Source organism: Uloborus diversus, chromosome 4 (genome assembly GCF_026930045.1).
Source record: "Uloborus diversus isolate 005 chromosome 4, Udiv.v.3.1, whole genome shotgun sequence".
In the NCBI taxonomy this organism is placed as follows: Eukaryota; Metazoa; Arthropoda; class Arachnida; order Araneae; family Uloboridae; genus Uloborus; species Uloborus diversus.
In genome coordinates, this window is record NC_072734.1 from 162,034,574 (window position 1) to 162,050,094 (window position 15,521).

The following is a 15,521-nucleotide window of genomic DNA, read 5'->3' on the forward strand; positions in this document are numbered from 1 at the left end:
ATTAGCAGTTACTGCCCTCTGGCAGTATAAAGCCAGAGCTAAGTTTCTGTTGTTTATCCAGAATTTTCGACTTACCGATGGTGGTTCTATCCGAATCACTTCATCTAATCTAGGCTCTATTGTACTTAGTTTATGGAAAGTAATTCGTTCTTTCATTAAAAAAGATACGTTCTCTCTATCTTTGAATTCAGAATATTTATACACTTATTCGAACAAGCCAAGGCTCTCTCAGCTCAAACTTAGAAGGTGACTTTCGGTTGTCTAGCATATACACTACAGTGGGAGTATACAAAGCACGTATGGTGGCAGTCAAACAACTGCGGAAAAAGAACATAGACGTCAATATGAGTATGAAGAAAAATTTCAAAGTGGTAAGTTTTTTTTTTTTGATTCTTCTCTCGTTGCTTTCGCGTTTCTAGAGTGGATTTAAAATATCTTTTGCTCTCAGAGTAAAACGATAGGCTATCATTTGAACAAAATGCAAATGTTATTGAATATTTGTGTATCTTTTATGGATCTGTTATTGTTGAATGATCGGAATTCTAGTAGATGCGAGTCATTACATGAAGTACTCGTACGTGCACACTGCACTGCGCATGTACACACATGTAGGGGAATGTGGGGCAAAGTGAAATGGTTAAAATGACTGAGCGTTTTCACAATGAACAAAGTGGAAATTTATTTTGAAAATTACCATACAAAAAGAACATTGTATTTCATAATAACACTTCCATTGAAACATTTTTTTTTTAATTTTTGAAAGTGATTTTGAGCCTTCAAAAGAAAAAAAAATCACTTTTTTTTATGGGGCAAAGTGAAAAATGAAATATTTTCTATTTGATTATAAAAAGTATTTTTGATCAAATGAATCTGTAAATAAAATTTTGGAATGAATAAATGAAAAGGAAATGGAACAATAAGCTAATAATTAAATTAATTATTTAATAACTATAGGACGAAAAATAAATGAGTGAATAAAAGAGTGAATGAATAAGAAAATTATTGGATGAATAAAACAATAAATGAATTAATTACAAACTGAAGGAATCTAATTGGATTAATTAAAAAATTAATATGTAAGTGTTTTAGTAAATGATTAAGTGAGTCAACGAAATAAGCTATTTCACTTTGCCCCGCATGTACTCGACTACTTGAGCAAAATATTTAAAACACAAAAAAAGCTTAAAATTAACTAAATAAATATTGCACCGCATATTAGAAGGTATCAATTAGTATTTAAAATGTCAATAACAAGAACTTTATCATTTAATAACAATAAAATAATTTTTGACTTACAACAAATATTACAATAAGAGTATCAATTTTTGAAAATTGCCTGGATTATATGCTTTAATCTTCGGCGGTATTTTTTTCCAGACTGAAATAGACTACATGTGCAACTACATTGTTAAAATACCACCAGATAGGTGGCGCTAAACGCAGAGTAAATATTTCATCTTTTCACTTTGTGTGTGTTTGTTTTAAGTTTCAATTTTTGAATAAACCATAACAAATTACTCTTATAACTTAGTTGTAAATTAAAAAAATAAGTATAAGGTGCAAACACATTAGAACTTAACGCCTTTAAAATTTAGTATCTAAAAAAAAGAACTTCCTCAGAATTAAAAGAGCCTTCTTTCTCCATATGAGGCAGTGAGAAGCAAAGGGATGCAAGTAGAATATTTTAAGTTTCGACTAAAACGCGTTTAAAGATCAGATCCTAGGTAGGCTTTCATTGAAAAGTTTTTCTAAATCATGCTGTACAGCAGCACCTACCAGAGCTACTAGTACAATATCTTGCCCCAAGACAAAGGAGAGGTTCACCTACCATTTGTACTGGTTATCTCCAAATTTTTAATTTTGCCACTTGCATCCCTTTGCTTCTCACTACCTCATATATTATCATCAACTCTCTTTTCATCATTTTTTGCCCATGAGGTGGCATCGAGCGAAATGCACTCGTATGGATAAATGACTTCTTGAGAAACAGACGTTTCGCAGTCAGATTCAGTGAAGCAGTCTCTAAGACCTACAAAAACATGGGCTGGTGTACCCCAAGGCTCTGTCTTGAGCCCTCTGCTCTTTCTCCTCTACATGAACACAATCGATTCCTATATCCATAAGAATACCAAGATCGCCTGCTATGCAGACGATATTGCTATTTGGTGTACAAATCAAGATCTCAATTCCTCCCAGAAATGTCTAAATCTTAGTCTGAAAGGCACTGCAACATGGGCTGCAGATCTCAAACTTGCCATTAACCCCAATAAGTCTAACTACTGTGTTTTTTCAACTGATCGGAAAAATCGTGGCACCTTCTAACCGTTCTTAAGAATTGAGGACTCCATTATTGAGCGCGTTGAAAATCCCAAATACCTGGGAGTGATTCTAGATCCAGAATTGAGATTTACAAAACATTTGAAAATCACAGCAAATAAAGGTCTAAAGAAATTGAACATCCTCCGCAAACTCTGTGGCACAAACTGAGGATCAAGATCATCAACATTAAAAAGTAACTACTGCGCTGTCATCAGGCCGGTACTTGAGTATTGCTCCCCCGTTTGGGCACATGCGCCCGATTCTGCCAAAGACATTTTAGACTCAGTCCAATATAGAGCATCCAAAATTATCATTGGTGCAGTGTCATCTGCTAATAACACCAAGGTTGAACTCGAAAGTGGTCTTGTTTCAGTCGAGAACAGACGGAAATTTGCTACTGTGAAGTTCACAAATAAAATCAGAAGCCACAATAAAGACCACATTGCTTACAGAGCTTTCGACGCTTGGAAAGGCACATCAAGGCTTCAGAGATCATCAACGCTGCAGTTAGACAGGGATATCAGAGAGGCCATTCATCTTGCCCATTCTTCCTTGGACATAACTCAAGAACCACTCTTTCTATTTAGACCTCCTAAGAGTATTAAAATCAATACTTACCTACTTGAACCATGTTCTAAAAAAGAACCTACTGAAATCTTATTACAGAAAGGCAAAGACACTGTTCGTTCACTAGCCAAAGAAAACAGTGTATTAATCTACACAGATGGTTTCTCTGACATTGACTGTAATAGTGGTGGCGCAGGCATCTCCATCATTTATCCCTCAGGAAACAACATCAAACTTAAAATACCCACCGGGCCAGATTGCCTCAAACTTCACCAGCGAACTCATTGCTATTAAAGCGGCTCTTTCTTATTGTCTCTCTTCCCCTACTCCTAAAAACCAAATGGAAGAAATTGTGATCTTTTCCGACTCAAAATCAGCACTCGAAGCCATACGTAACGGTATGACAAAAGACTGAAGCAAGAAATTAACTCTCTTCTTCACTCACTCAACATAACTTGTGTTCTCCAGTGGATTCCCGCTCATGTCGGAATCGAGGGAAATGAGTGTGCAGATGCCCTAGCAAAGGAAGCACGTGACCGAGATCAACCTCTAACAGCCACCTTCACAGACGCGAATGATTTTGCCAGGCGAAGGATTTATGATCAGCTTTTCAGCAAGGCAACAACCCCCGACCTTCACTGCCCAAGAAACCTCTCTTCTACAATAGCTAGGCTACGCACTGGACATTTCAAGGACATGAAGATATTACCAACTAATAATAAATCATATCCCATCTGCAAGCACTGTCCCCATTTACAACTCACCCCGGGTCATGTTTTTAATTGTCAGGCCATTATTCGCTCCCTCCTCCAACTTGGAACACCACCAATTGAAATCCTGAACAGCCATCGGGCTCCAGAATTAGCAGATCTTGTTATCAAGTCTTTTGGAAACATCTAAACCTTTCGCACTCTGCACGTCCATCAGACACGACAACAACTCTCTTTTGCTATCGCTCTCTCTCTCTCTCTTTCTCGATTGTCTTAGGCTTTAAGTTTTTTCAAATATATCATTCGCGTTTCCCGCAGAAATTTTTAGGGAAGCGCTGCGCTCTGCCTTTTTTCAGGCAACCTTCGATGCGCCCTCTTTTTTACGATCGAGTGTAAAAAAGTATCGAGTTCTCATCGAGAGTAAAAAAGAGTGCCCTCTTTTTTATACTCAATGTGTCCCTTCAAAATGTATCAAAACTTGATCACAAAAGCACATTTTCTTGCTCGAAAGGTAAAAATTCACTCCAGCATGACTTTAAAACGTAATTCTTTTGTTCCCCTAGTCCACTAGAATGGGTTTGGTGTAGGAAGATTATACACCAAACTTAGTTCTTTTGTACTACAAAGTTTTTTTGAGAAATTGTCCTTTTAACTGAAGGAGTGCCCTTTTATCAGCTTACTGCTCCTTTTCCGATCTAGAGGAAAACACTGTACTTTTTTTTTTTTAAGTTAAAGCAATTTTCTAAAACGTGTCTTTAACAAGAAAAAAAAAACACATATAAGTAATATAACGACAGAAAATTCATATGAGAACTGAGGCATTCACAGCCAGCGTCGGTAACATATCTAGGGGGATGCAGAGAAAAGTGAAATAGTTAAGACTTCAAAAATAAAAAATTTGAAATTTATTTTGAAAAATACAATATATAAAGAGAAAACAACGTATTTTTAGTTGAAGACTGTACTGATATATTCATTTTCATTTTTGGCCGTAAATTAGTACTTTCAAGTAAAAGAGGAAAATTATCACTTTGTCTCATGTATGGAGGCAAAGATTGTTTTTCTAATGAAATATTTTCTATTTGATTATTGAATGTATTTTTCGTTGAATGAATGAACTAATAAATGAATAAATACATGAATATATCAATGAATGAATAAATAAATAAATTACTGAATGATTTCATAAACATGTGAATCAGTTATAGAATGATGGATAAATTAATAAGGGAATCAATAAATGATTGAATGTGTGCATAAGAATTATCAATGAATATGCAAACTAATTAAAAACCAGGGTTCGCCCAGCGGTCGAAATTCGACCATATTCATTACTGAATATTTAAGAAAACTTATATGAATTTCCCTGTTTCTAACAGTTTTATTTTTACTCTGATACATGGACTCACAATACCAAACAGTAATAATAATAAAAAAAAATACTATCAAAGCTTTTTGTATGTTAATCTCAAGATAAATGAATGAAAGGGGGATATTTTAATGATTGGGAAATTGGCGTGGTCGTCAAATTTTTGGAGTGAATAATTTCATTTCGGATAACATATGTTCAATTGTGATATGAAATAATAGTACAATTCAAAACAGTTTGTCTTTATGATTATTGTTATGGTTAAGGGCTGTGCATAGCTAATGTCACACTTTTCTTTCGACATATTTGACCCCCTTCCCCCTTTGTCACAAAATTTCACACTTCACCATATCCCTCCTCTCTTTGTTTATGAAAAACAGCACATGACAAATGCCATTTTCAATTAAAAAAAAAGAAAAACTTGCGATGTCACATTCTCCCCACTGTAAGTCTCTCTCTTATCATTAATTCTTCTCTCTCTCTCTCTCTCCTCCCCATAGTCACAAACTTACAATTTCATGAATCCCTAAAGTGTGACTTCATTCTTAAACAGCGTCCTGCTTTGCGATAGCCCTGTACAAATAGATATTTCCCTACTATTTGTTTTGCGTATGCAAAAGAAAAACAATTGTCCCGCTGGCATTGCTGCCAAAAATTTGACGCAATGGATAAAGATCGTCAAATTCCCAGAAAACCCAAAACCTTATTGAATGAAATGATAACGCAAAACTCAGTTTATACGTGGAACCTTTGTATAAACGAATTTCATTTCTTAATACTCAAGCAAGAAATGACAACACGTAATATTATCCAGCAATTTCTTCACACTATGTCGCGTGAAAAAGCAAATAAAGATGAATTTTCACCAACTTTTAATTGCTTCTAGCGCTTTTTCTAGCGCCTCTAGCGGGTTGGCGTTTTTGCACGGTAAAACCGGGTGGAACGTGTTTCAAAGTATTTTTCACGAGCTTTCCAACTATACCAAGCTCGAAGCATTAAAGTACATTTTTCGTGTAGAAAAAGCGGTTTAAAAATGAATTAAAACTTTATGTTTCACGCTTCCAACAATGAATTTCAACAATGGAAAAGAGATAAAATTGAAATTTTTGAATTTCGCTAGCTAAAAAACGCTTATAACTTTTTTTCTAGTGGATTTGGGTTATTGGAACTTGGGCGCTGTTACAATTTCTTCGTTAGGAGTATTTTTTGAAGACCTTTCCAACCATATCAAATTCGAAAAAGATGGACCATCCGTTCGCGTAGAAAGAGCCCTTTAGGACGAAAATGAGTTTTTAATTAATGTCTCCGTTAATTAGAGTTCGATTTCAAAAATTTTTGTTGATGAAACTAAAACTCGGCAATAGCTACTGAACAAAAAAAAGAATGAAGGAAATCGGTTCACAAACAGATGAGAAATCGGTAACAAAGAAAACGGCTTGCCTATTAATATATAAAGATAAAGGAATGAATAACTAAATTTGCCGCCTGACTTTGTTCCACATACCCTTGATAAATTTTACTACACATTTAAAATCAAAACATGCCTGACAATAAATAAATAAATACTGCTCTGAACTTCAGTAGTTCGCAATTAATATTTTAAAACGTTAAAAACAAGAGCTTTGCAATGTTATTACAGCAAAACTTCTTTTTGATAAACCCCAAAAATTACAATTTCAGTATCGAATTTTTAAAATGGCTTCTATTGCCATGTACCTTTATCTTCAGAGGCAACTACTTTTTTGACTGGAATCAACTACATGCTTAATAGCATTGTTCAAATGAAGCCAGATAGGTGGCAGCGCAAACAGAGTAACATGTGTTACCTTTTCCCTTGCCCCACATTACTGTAATTTTCGGAATTGTGGGCCGTATTTTCATCCAGGATATTTCTGGTATGTTGAAACATGTTAAGCAAGTGGCAAGGTTGGATCCAGGATTTCTTCAAGGAGGGGAAGGGGCAAAATTGCGTTTTTAAAACTTAAATTTTGGAAAAACATTACAGAGAGTTTCCGAAACCATTTCCTCTAACTTAATCGAATATCGTTTATTATTGCATTCTTGAACTGCAGTTTCGAAAACTAAGCAGTGGAAAGTACTTGAACCTCATTCTTTCCTGCTTCCTCTAACATGAACAAGAATGGTTTAAAATCGCGTTTTCAAGACTTCAAGTTTGAAAAATTCCAAAACAGTTCAAAGTGCGCCTAAACAACCCGGGTTCATGTCCGAAAGGAAAAATCTGTGCGCAAGTTTGTTGGCAAAAATGCTTTCTAAAGAAAGATAAGTTTTTCGTAACGTATAATAGCAAAGTATCGAAAAATAGGCCCTTTTGTATTTTGTTTCTCCTCCAGGGATTTAAAAGCCAAAGGACAGCTCTATTTTATGACATCAATTAAACGGAAACTTCCTTTGTGCTATTTCCGTCACATAATAAAATTTTATTTTCATTGCTCTGAAAGGAATAATTTTTAAAAAAGGTTGAGAGGGCATTTCCTTTTTTTTTTTTTTTTTTTTGCTCCTATTTCTAAATATATTTTTGGATGAGATAAGAATACAAAATGAATAACGGAAACTTGAAGCATAAATCACCTTCTCAAATATTCACATCTAATTTAAATATAACGCCGAAGCTTTAAAACAGCTCTGCTACGAAAAAAAGTTTCACTTTAATTATTCATGTACTTTGTCCTCGAGTCATCTTCAAGTACTCCTCTTTACTCTTTAATAAAATCGTACTGCTCTCTAAGAAGGTTAATTATTCGACTGGCTCCACTGTTATTTAAGTATCGCGCGAGAAGCAATAAAATAATTTCACATTCCTATTGCCAAATCCAATTACGTTCGGAAACGTATCATCACGTTGTCGGTATTGTGACTTACAGTTACTATATTCTTCAAATGCTTCTCAACTGCTTTCACTGAACCTGCTGGATGAATTAATTAGTGAGAATTCTGTAAGGATTTTACTTATTAAATAGCTTTATTCCTTTGTGTTTTGAATGTTATATTTCTGTTTCTTTCTTCTCCGTAAAAAAACCTTTAGGTATAAATTCTTAATGATTCTACCATGCATTTCCTTCTGTTTTAACTTATTCATAATCTTTCATAATCTGTATACATGAAACCCTATGATTATAATAAAATAGTTAAGGTGTAAGGAGTTTTATAATCTTGCTAATGGAATTTCTTTCATTTTAAGCACAGATACATTATTAATCTGTAACACTTTAACTTGAGAAGGTAGCGGGGATTATCGTACTCTTTTCACTTTTTACATTTTTAGGCTCTTTAAAAAAATGATTTTTAAATATTAAAACGTGACTCTTTTTTTGATATTGGAAGAAAATAATCTTATGTGCGCGCAAACTAGCTGTACTTTAAATAATTAAGCAATTAAATAATTTGAATGTTTTTCTTTTGACATACTTTCAGTTTTCCATCTGGGGTAGACATTTTTAGGAGAAAATTAATCTTAATGTGTGAAAATTAAAAAACAGAATATTTCTTCTTTGAATGTATTTTTTTGTACAAACTGGTTTTACTTGACTGAGAAAATTATGTTAAATATTGTACAATGAGTTAATTTTAATTTTTCATTGAATTCAGTAGGTTTAGTTAAAGCTGTATTTCAACTTTTTGTTTTACTTTCCCGAGAACAGATTATTAAAAAAAAAATTATTTTTTTTTACATTTTGAAATCTAGTGACAAGAAATAGACGTAATAGGGTAACCTTACAACAACACATACAATTTCTTCAACACTATTTCGGACTTGTTACGTTTTGTCAACGTTCCCTAGAATCTTTGAATTCTGTATACTTGTAACTCTTAAATTTAGTTCACACTAAGTAATAAGATTTAGAAGCTTTGAAGATGGCGGCATTTCCCCCAGGTTGCTGCAATCCCCTGGTTTACCCTACGGGATTTGATGAAGTCTTGCACTGACAAAGAAAATTCAGTAAAAAAGGAGAAAAAAAAAACTACCTTAGGTATAAGCATAATTATTTTTCTATGTTGATCCTTATTTCAAAAATTTATTTCACAACAGTAATATACTTATACTTGTGCACCTTTCGTAGTACTGAGAAGATTTATTCGATTTTTTCAACTTCACACCAGGCACTAGCGCAGCCAGAATTTACTTCCTGGGAGGTGAGGGTACGGTCACAACAGTTCTTACATGGATATGAACTGACATTTTAGGGTTGATAATGTGAATTAAAACCAAAGGTTCCGAGGCGTTGACCCCCTAAAAACACATCGCGGCGTCCCTGGGAGTTTTTTCTTTCATAAACGACATTTTCAGTTTTCAGTGTAAGTTCCACTTATTCGCTTTTAGCTAGTATATTATCAATGAGGAAAAGATTTAATTGAGATAAAGATCAAAATAAAATAAAATTACGTAAAAATCATAAATAACTTTTTTTAAATGAACATTATTTATCATCATCACACAGGACTTTATAAACACCTGTACATCAAGCAAACTTATATGGAAATTACTTATGATGTAAAGAACGTTCGTAAAAGAAGTTTTTGATCGAATAAATTTAGGGATATATTTGAACAGTTCGAAAATATTTCATTTAGTGTCTAAAAGCGAAACTCATTTCTGTACACACTCACTTTTGTACCTCTAAAAGTTAAAATTGATAAGTCATATGTGTTTCATGCAGATGCGTGATATGCGTCATGACAACCTAAACCCTTTCATTGGTGCCTGCATCGAACCTCCAAATATCTGCATCGTCACTGAATACTGTTCAAGAGGAAGCTTAAAAGTAAATATTATTTATTCAACTTCTTCTTAAAACTGTAAACTGAATAACTGTGTGCGATTTTATCTCCTCTTTTAATTATTAATGGGGTTATTTATATACATTTAACTTTGTGGAACGGATGAAGTTCAAATGTTTCAATGTGCAGAAAGGTTTCAGTGTGTTCAAGCGGTTTAAGCACATCACAGCAGGTAAGAACGGTTTGCTATTATTTAAGCTGAGTCGCGCTGGTTTTGGCAGGAAACAGGTAGCAAAGGTGGGTCAAAAGCTGAGTCATTCCAGGTCAAATGACCTCGTCTCGTCTCCACTGACTACCTCCTATTTGAACAAAATTTTATAGAGGTGCAGACATGCCTTTGAAACTAACCCATACAAATTTTCAGCTTCCAAGACCCAAATCCTGAGGATCTAGGACCAATAATAAAAAAAAGAATCCAAAATTGCGGATCACTTTGTGTCATGTTTAGCGCAGTTCCCCCATTGGAGGCCATTTTAGAGCCCGCCTTTTTTCTTTTTCTTTTTGAGGTATCCTAGATTCTAATGATTTGTGGCCTTGGAAGTTGTAACTTTACATAGGGTAGTTTCAAAGACATGTCTTAAACTCTCTAAAACGTCCTCCAAATCGGAGATGGTTTAATGTTGACCACCAGGCCACGTGACATAGAATGAAGCTATGAACTTCAGCTTTTGCAGCAATTTTATGCTCATTTGCTACCTGTTTTCTTCCAAAGTTTCCGCGACTTAGCTTAAATAATAGCGAAACTTTCTTACCTGTAGTGATGTTTTTACGCAGAAAAAATTTGAGCCTTTATACTATGACGTAAGCCTGGCACTCATGGGCTCTTGCACTATAAGTACACTGCAAAAAAAAAACCTATTGTTTTTACAGTATAATACTGGTAGCTGAGGTTCCAAACTGAAACTGTAAAATTTGCAGAAATATACTGTCTTATAAAAGATCTTTACTGTTAAATTTACAACGATAAACTGTAAAACTAGCACTAATATACTGTTTTTTAATGGATTTGGCCTGTTAACAATGATAATATGTAAAATTAGCAGTAATGAACTGTTTTTTAATGGAATTGCCCTGTGAATATAGCAGCGATAAACTGTAAAATTAGTAGTAATATACTGTGAAACCAGCTGTACTCGACCATGAAAGTAGCAGTAGTATACAGTTTTATAAATGATTTAATAGTAAAATTAACAGCAGTAAACCATAAATTTAACAGTTATCAACAGTTTTTATGCACAAGGTTTTTTTCCCTATCATTGTCTCTTCTCATAGTTGAAATCACTGCTTTTATAGCTGAAGAACAATATGGAAAAGTAAAGCAATTGATTCTGTATGTAGGTAGTAGAAATCTATTAATTTTCCAAAATTTTTCAACAACAAAAATAATTAAGCAATAAATAAATGCTTTTGTGCAGTGGCCAACGATGTTTAGCACAAATAAACAGATTACAGAATACACATGTTTTAGGGTTTCAAGGTATATTAAGGTCTTTTTGAATTCAAGGTGTGAGCTTTCAGATGTAAAAACATCCAGTAAAAGCTTTTACTAGATAGTTTTCAAAAACAATCTCATTCAAGTCACATTTAAACAATAACGACGGGTCTCACGTGACCCTCGGGCAGGGGCGGACTAGATCCCCCAAGAGGGCGCTAACCTAAACTCCCAAAGGGCGCACATTGGGATAGCAAAAGGCTCGACGGCGAAAAAATAAAAAATAATCTATATATATATATATATATAAATGAATGTTTGTCTGTATGTCATCCATGAACTCAAAAACTACCCGGCAGATTTGGCTGAAACTTTCACCGTTTGTTATTTTTGGTACTGGGAATGTTTATAGACCAGTTCAAAAAAAATCCGATCGATAGTTCCTTTTTTATTCCAATTTAAGTCACAATCCATTGAATAAATACGAATAAAATTATCGGCTACAGAAGTTAATTCGCATGAAAGATCTCATTGATAAGAAGTTAGCTGTTGCCATTTTTCTTGAGTTTGAACAAATAAATTCTTTCTTTATTGTTTTATGGCGTTTCATGCAACGGAGGGATTTAAAACTTTTTCTATTTGATATTTTTAGCGATTGATTGATCTTGCAAACTGCGTGAGTACAAAATTTGAGTATCGTCACGGCTTCACTTGATACCTGGACCGATTATTATGAAAATTGCTATATATATGTATTTTTCCATGGAGAAGGTGCATAATATGCTCATTGAAGCCACTCGCCACCAGGTGGCACTGCAGAGTAGCAACTTCTGCCCCGTTCAACCGATTGTCATGAAAATCAGTATAATGATGCTTTTTTTTTTGTTGGCGTAGCAATGCGCGCGTCGGGTACAGCTAGTAAATAATAAAAATGAAGGTGCATGAGTTTGAGAGCGGAAACACCCCCTCCCCCCTCCAAGGAGCACAATTTTAGTTGAGAAAGAAAGAAGGGTGCACCAGGCGCGGGCTGAGCATAGATCTTTAAAAGGGATAGATAGGCCTTTCTCCTACAGCGCAGCGTATTTCGCCCGGAGAAAGTGGGGTCATCATGATTCTTCCGAGAATCACGTGATCAAGGGACATCGTGTCTCCCTCTTCTCGGTCAGCAGTGATATAACGATATAACAATGCGAAGCGTCGTTAAAAGTCCAGGATTGTCTGAAGATTTTCATTATACTTATGTGAGAAATCTCTATATGTGTGAATGTAGATGCCGAGCATTATATTAAATCACTAAAAACAAAAGATGGAAAATTAGTTATAGTATGTCCGCGAAAAACTGGATTTTTAGGTTTTTCTAATTTCTATGAAAAGTGTGGTGGGAACATATGAAAAGTATATAGGTGCCCGAATTCCAGTTCTAAACTGCGTAATGACTTATAAGCTTACTCAGGATCACCTTGAAACTTTTTTCAGTGCAATCAGGTTATGAGGGGATTCAACAATAATCGTCAGACAATTTCGAAGTGCGAAAAAAAGATTATTCATTCATACGGAAATTTAAAGAGTCCAGTTCTTCAAAGTGCCTGATTTTGACAACCTTCAGATGCTAGGATTAAATTTGAAGCGTAACAAAAATGCTTTGAAAGAAAGCCTTTTCTTCCGATTCCTTTGACGACGATTTAGAAAATTCAGAAATCATCTCAATTAACATGACGCAGTTAATTAATGATGTTTCTGACTACGATGGATTTTTTGTCCGGCAAGTGCACGCTGTTGTGAACTGCGACGACTGCAACGCAGTCTTAACTACAACAAATCAAAAAATAGACCTAATAAAATTTAAGAATTTTGAGACACATTCATGTATGATAACTTATTGCAAGATTGCAGCCATTGAAATATGTACATTTGTGAAGAACAACTGAGCGAGAGTGTGAAAAAGTTTTGGGAGTAAAACACAAAAATATAATGTTACTCATGAGACCACAAGAGTTATGAGAAAAATTTCGAATTCAGTTTTTCTAAGTTTAAATAAGCATATGTTGGAAACAGAAGCAGCAGATTTTCTCGTTAAAAAGTTTATAAAATTAATCGTTACTAAATATTTCAGCGTTAGAATGTATCGCACAATCCATTCAAATAATGAAAATAATTCACAAAGACCAATAAGTAGGAAAGTAACAAAATTAATATTGTTAAGGGACAATAATCACTAGTTTTCTTCACCCTCGAGTTTAAATTGTCAAAATTATCATATTCTGTGGACGAAAAAAAAGAAAAATTGGGGAGGGGGCGGAAGTCAAATGACCATTCATGTAGTTTATAATTGCAAATGAATTTATTTTCTGAGTACTTAAAAAAAAAGAAAACACTGAAGTTGTTTAAAAATTAGGAACAAACCAAAGTTATTGGTTTGGCTAATATAGTGTTGGTGCGAAACGCATACGAATATTAGAATATTATTTAATTGAGTTGATATTCGATACTATTTACATTTGTATTTCTAATTGGTTTATGGTTTTAGATAGGATTTTATGTTAAATTGTTGCACTGGCTTCAAAAGTTGTGGGAAAAAGCACGCATTGAAACTATTTATCTGTATTTCAAAAATTTGATTGAAATAAAAGAAAATTTATAAGGTCAATTTTTGTTTAAGATTTTTGAAGACGTCTATTTCTACTCAGTATTTAAAGCACTTGAAAAACTGCTTAAATAGCTTGTACGCCTGCTTCAAAAGTTATGATGGGAAAATATCAAATGAACCATTCCATGAAAAAGCTGTCATTTTGTCCCGCATTTCATTAAAAAGTAATAACTTAAAAAGGTAACAAAGAACATTTTTTGCAAAAGTACAACAAATACATTTGCAATATCTTAATGAAAAAAAATAGTTACCTTTTTTAATTATTACTTTTAGTGAATAAGCATTTAACCCATGGGTTAAATGCTTTAATTTCCCTTAGTTGTGCAAATGATCGCGGCGCAAAGTAATTCTCTTCGAGAAGGGAAACAGTTTCTTGTGAGGGGTGTCCCTTGATCACGTGATGTTCAACGGGGGATGTTGACGCGCGCTCTGAGGAGAAAAGTGAGGAGAAGGCACATCTATTCTATTTTAAGATCTATGGGGCTGAGGGTTGAGAGGAACGATGGTTAAGAAATTCACACCGACGCACATTAAACTAACTAACCCTCTTTTTGAGTCAGTAGCTTGAGAAAATGTAAGGAAATTGACGTCAGTTAAACAGGGCCGGCTCTAGTAGCTCTGACGTCCTAGGCGATATTGAGAAGTGCCGCCCCCTCCCCCATTAAAAAATAATAAAAACAATTTAAATTGTTTTTTTAATAAAAAAATTAGTAAAATTCTAAAAATTAAATTGAGTTTCAAGTTGAATTCCAAACTGGGTTTTGCATACACTGTTAAAACTGCAGGATGCATTCGGCACCTTTCAGGGGAGAAACGCTTGTTCACCAGCGGCACCCAATACGGAGCCGAAATCGCACCTCTAAATAGGGTGAAAAACAGGCACCTTTTAAGAAATAGACAGCCAGAGTGAAAAAAGGGAACCTTCGGTGAGAGAAATGGCACCCTTACTACAGATCCTCCTCCCCCTCCCTCGTATTGTGTGCGTTTTTGAATACAGTTGTGTTTTTATTATTATTATTATTATTTATGATATTCTACGTTTTGGACATTTTTCACATTGAACTCGGTACTGGAAATGATTAAAACATGTAATTACAGCATTTGATCATATTTCAGAGTTTTCAACATAGTTAAGAAGTGCTCATTCCATTAATTCATCTGATCGTGCTCTAACTCAGTGTTTCTCAACATCTTTTGACCCACGGGCGCGGTAAAAGCAAATGAAAAACTTTGCGGACCAGTGAAATCTTGATCGTTTTATTAAAAATTCATAAAATAAATAATATTAATAATAATAACTCTGGGGCCGTTAAAAACATGTGAAAAAATTCAGAGTTCTGATTTTTTTTTTTTTTTTTTACAAAAAGTAATGTTAAAAATTAATAAAACAATAAATATCTACCCCTTTACTTGGTATCAAAGATCTGTCACATATACGTTATAATTTAAAAACGAGTAATTATTTAAATAATGTGAGAAATTATACGTTTACTAAAACATGACGCATTCCGAAAATGAAGCATAGCTGTACTTATGGATTGTTTATATGAAAAGCCAAAAATATTCAGGGATATTACAGTTACGGAAAAACAAAATCGTTTCATAAACGTCAATCAAGAGTAACAAAATGAAATGCACATGAAGTTTTTCGACAGTAAAAAAAAAACAAAAGAAATTTCT

At 34.1% G+C, this 15,521-nt stretch overlaps 1 protein-coding gene across 1 annotated transcript in view; it reads left to right on the forward strand.

The window, feature by feature from the left end:
• Positions 1–15,521, forward strand: part of LOC129220961 (guanylate cyclase 32E-like) — a 207,724-nt gene that overhangs the window by 165,614 nt on the left and 26,589 nt on the right. The window contains exons 11-12 of the mRNA XM_054855396.1: positions 192–371; positions 9,642–9,746. Of these exons, the coding sequence (XP_054711371.1) occupies positions 192–371; positions 9,642–9,746 (285 nt within the window). The remainder of the gene's footprint in view (positions 1–191; positions 372–9,641; positions 9,747–15,521) is intronic.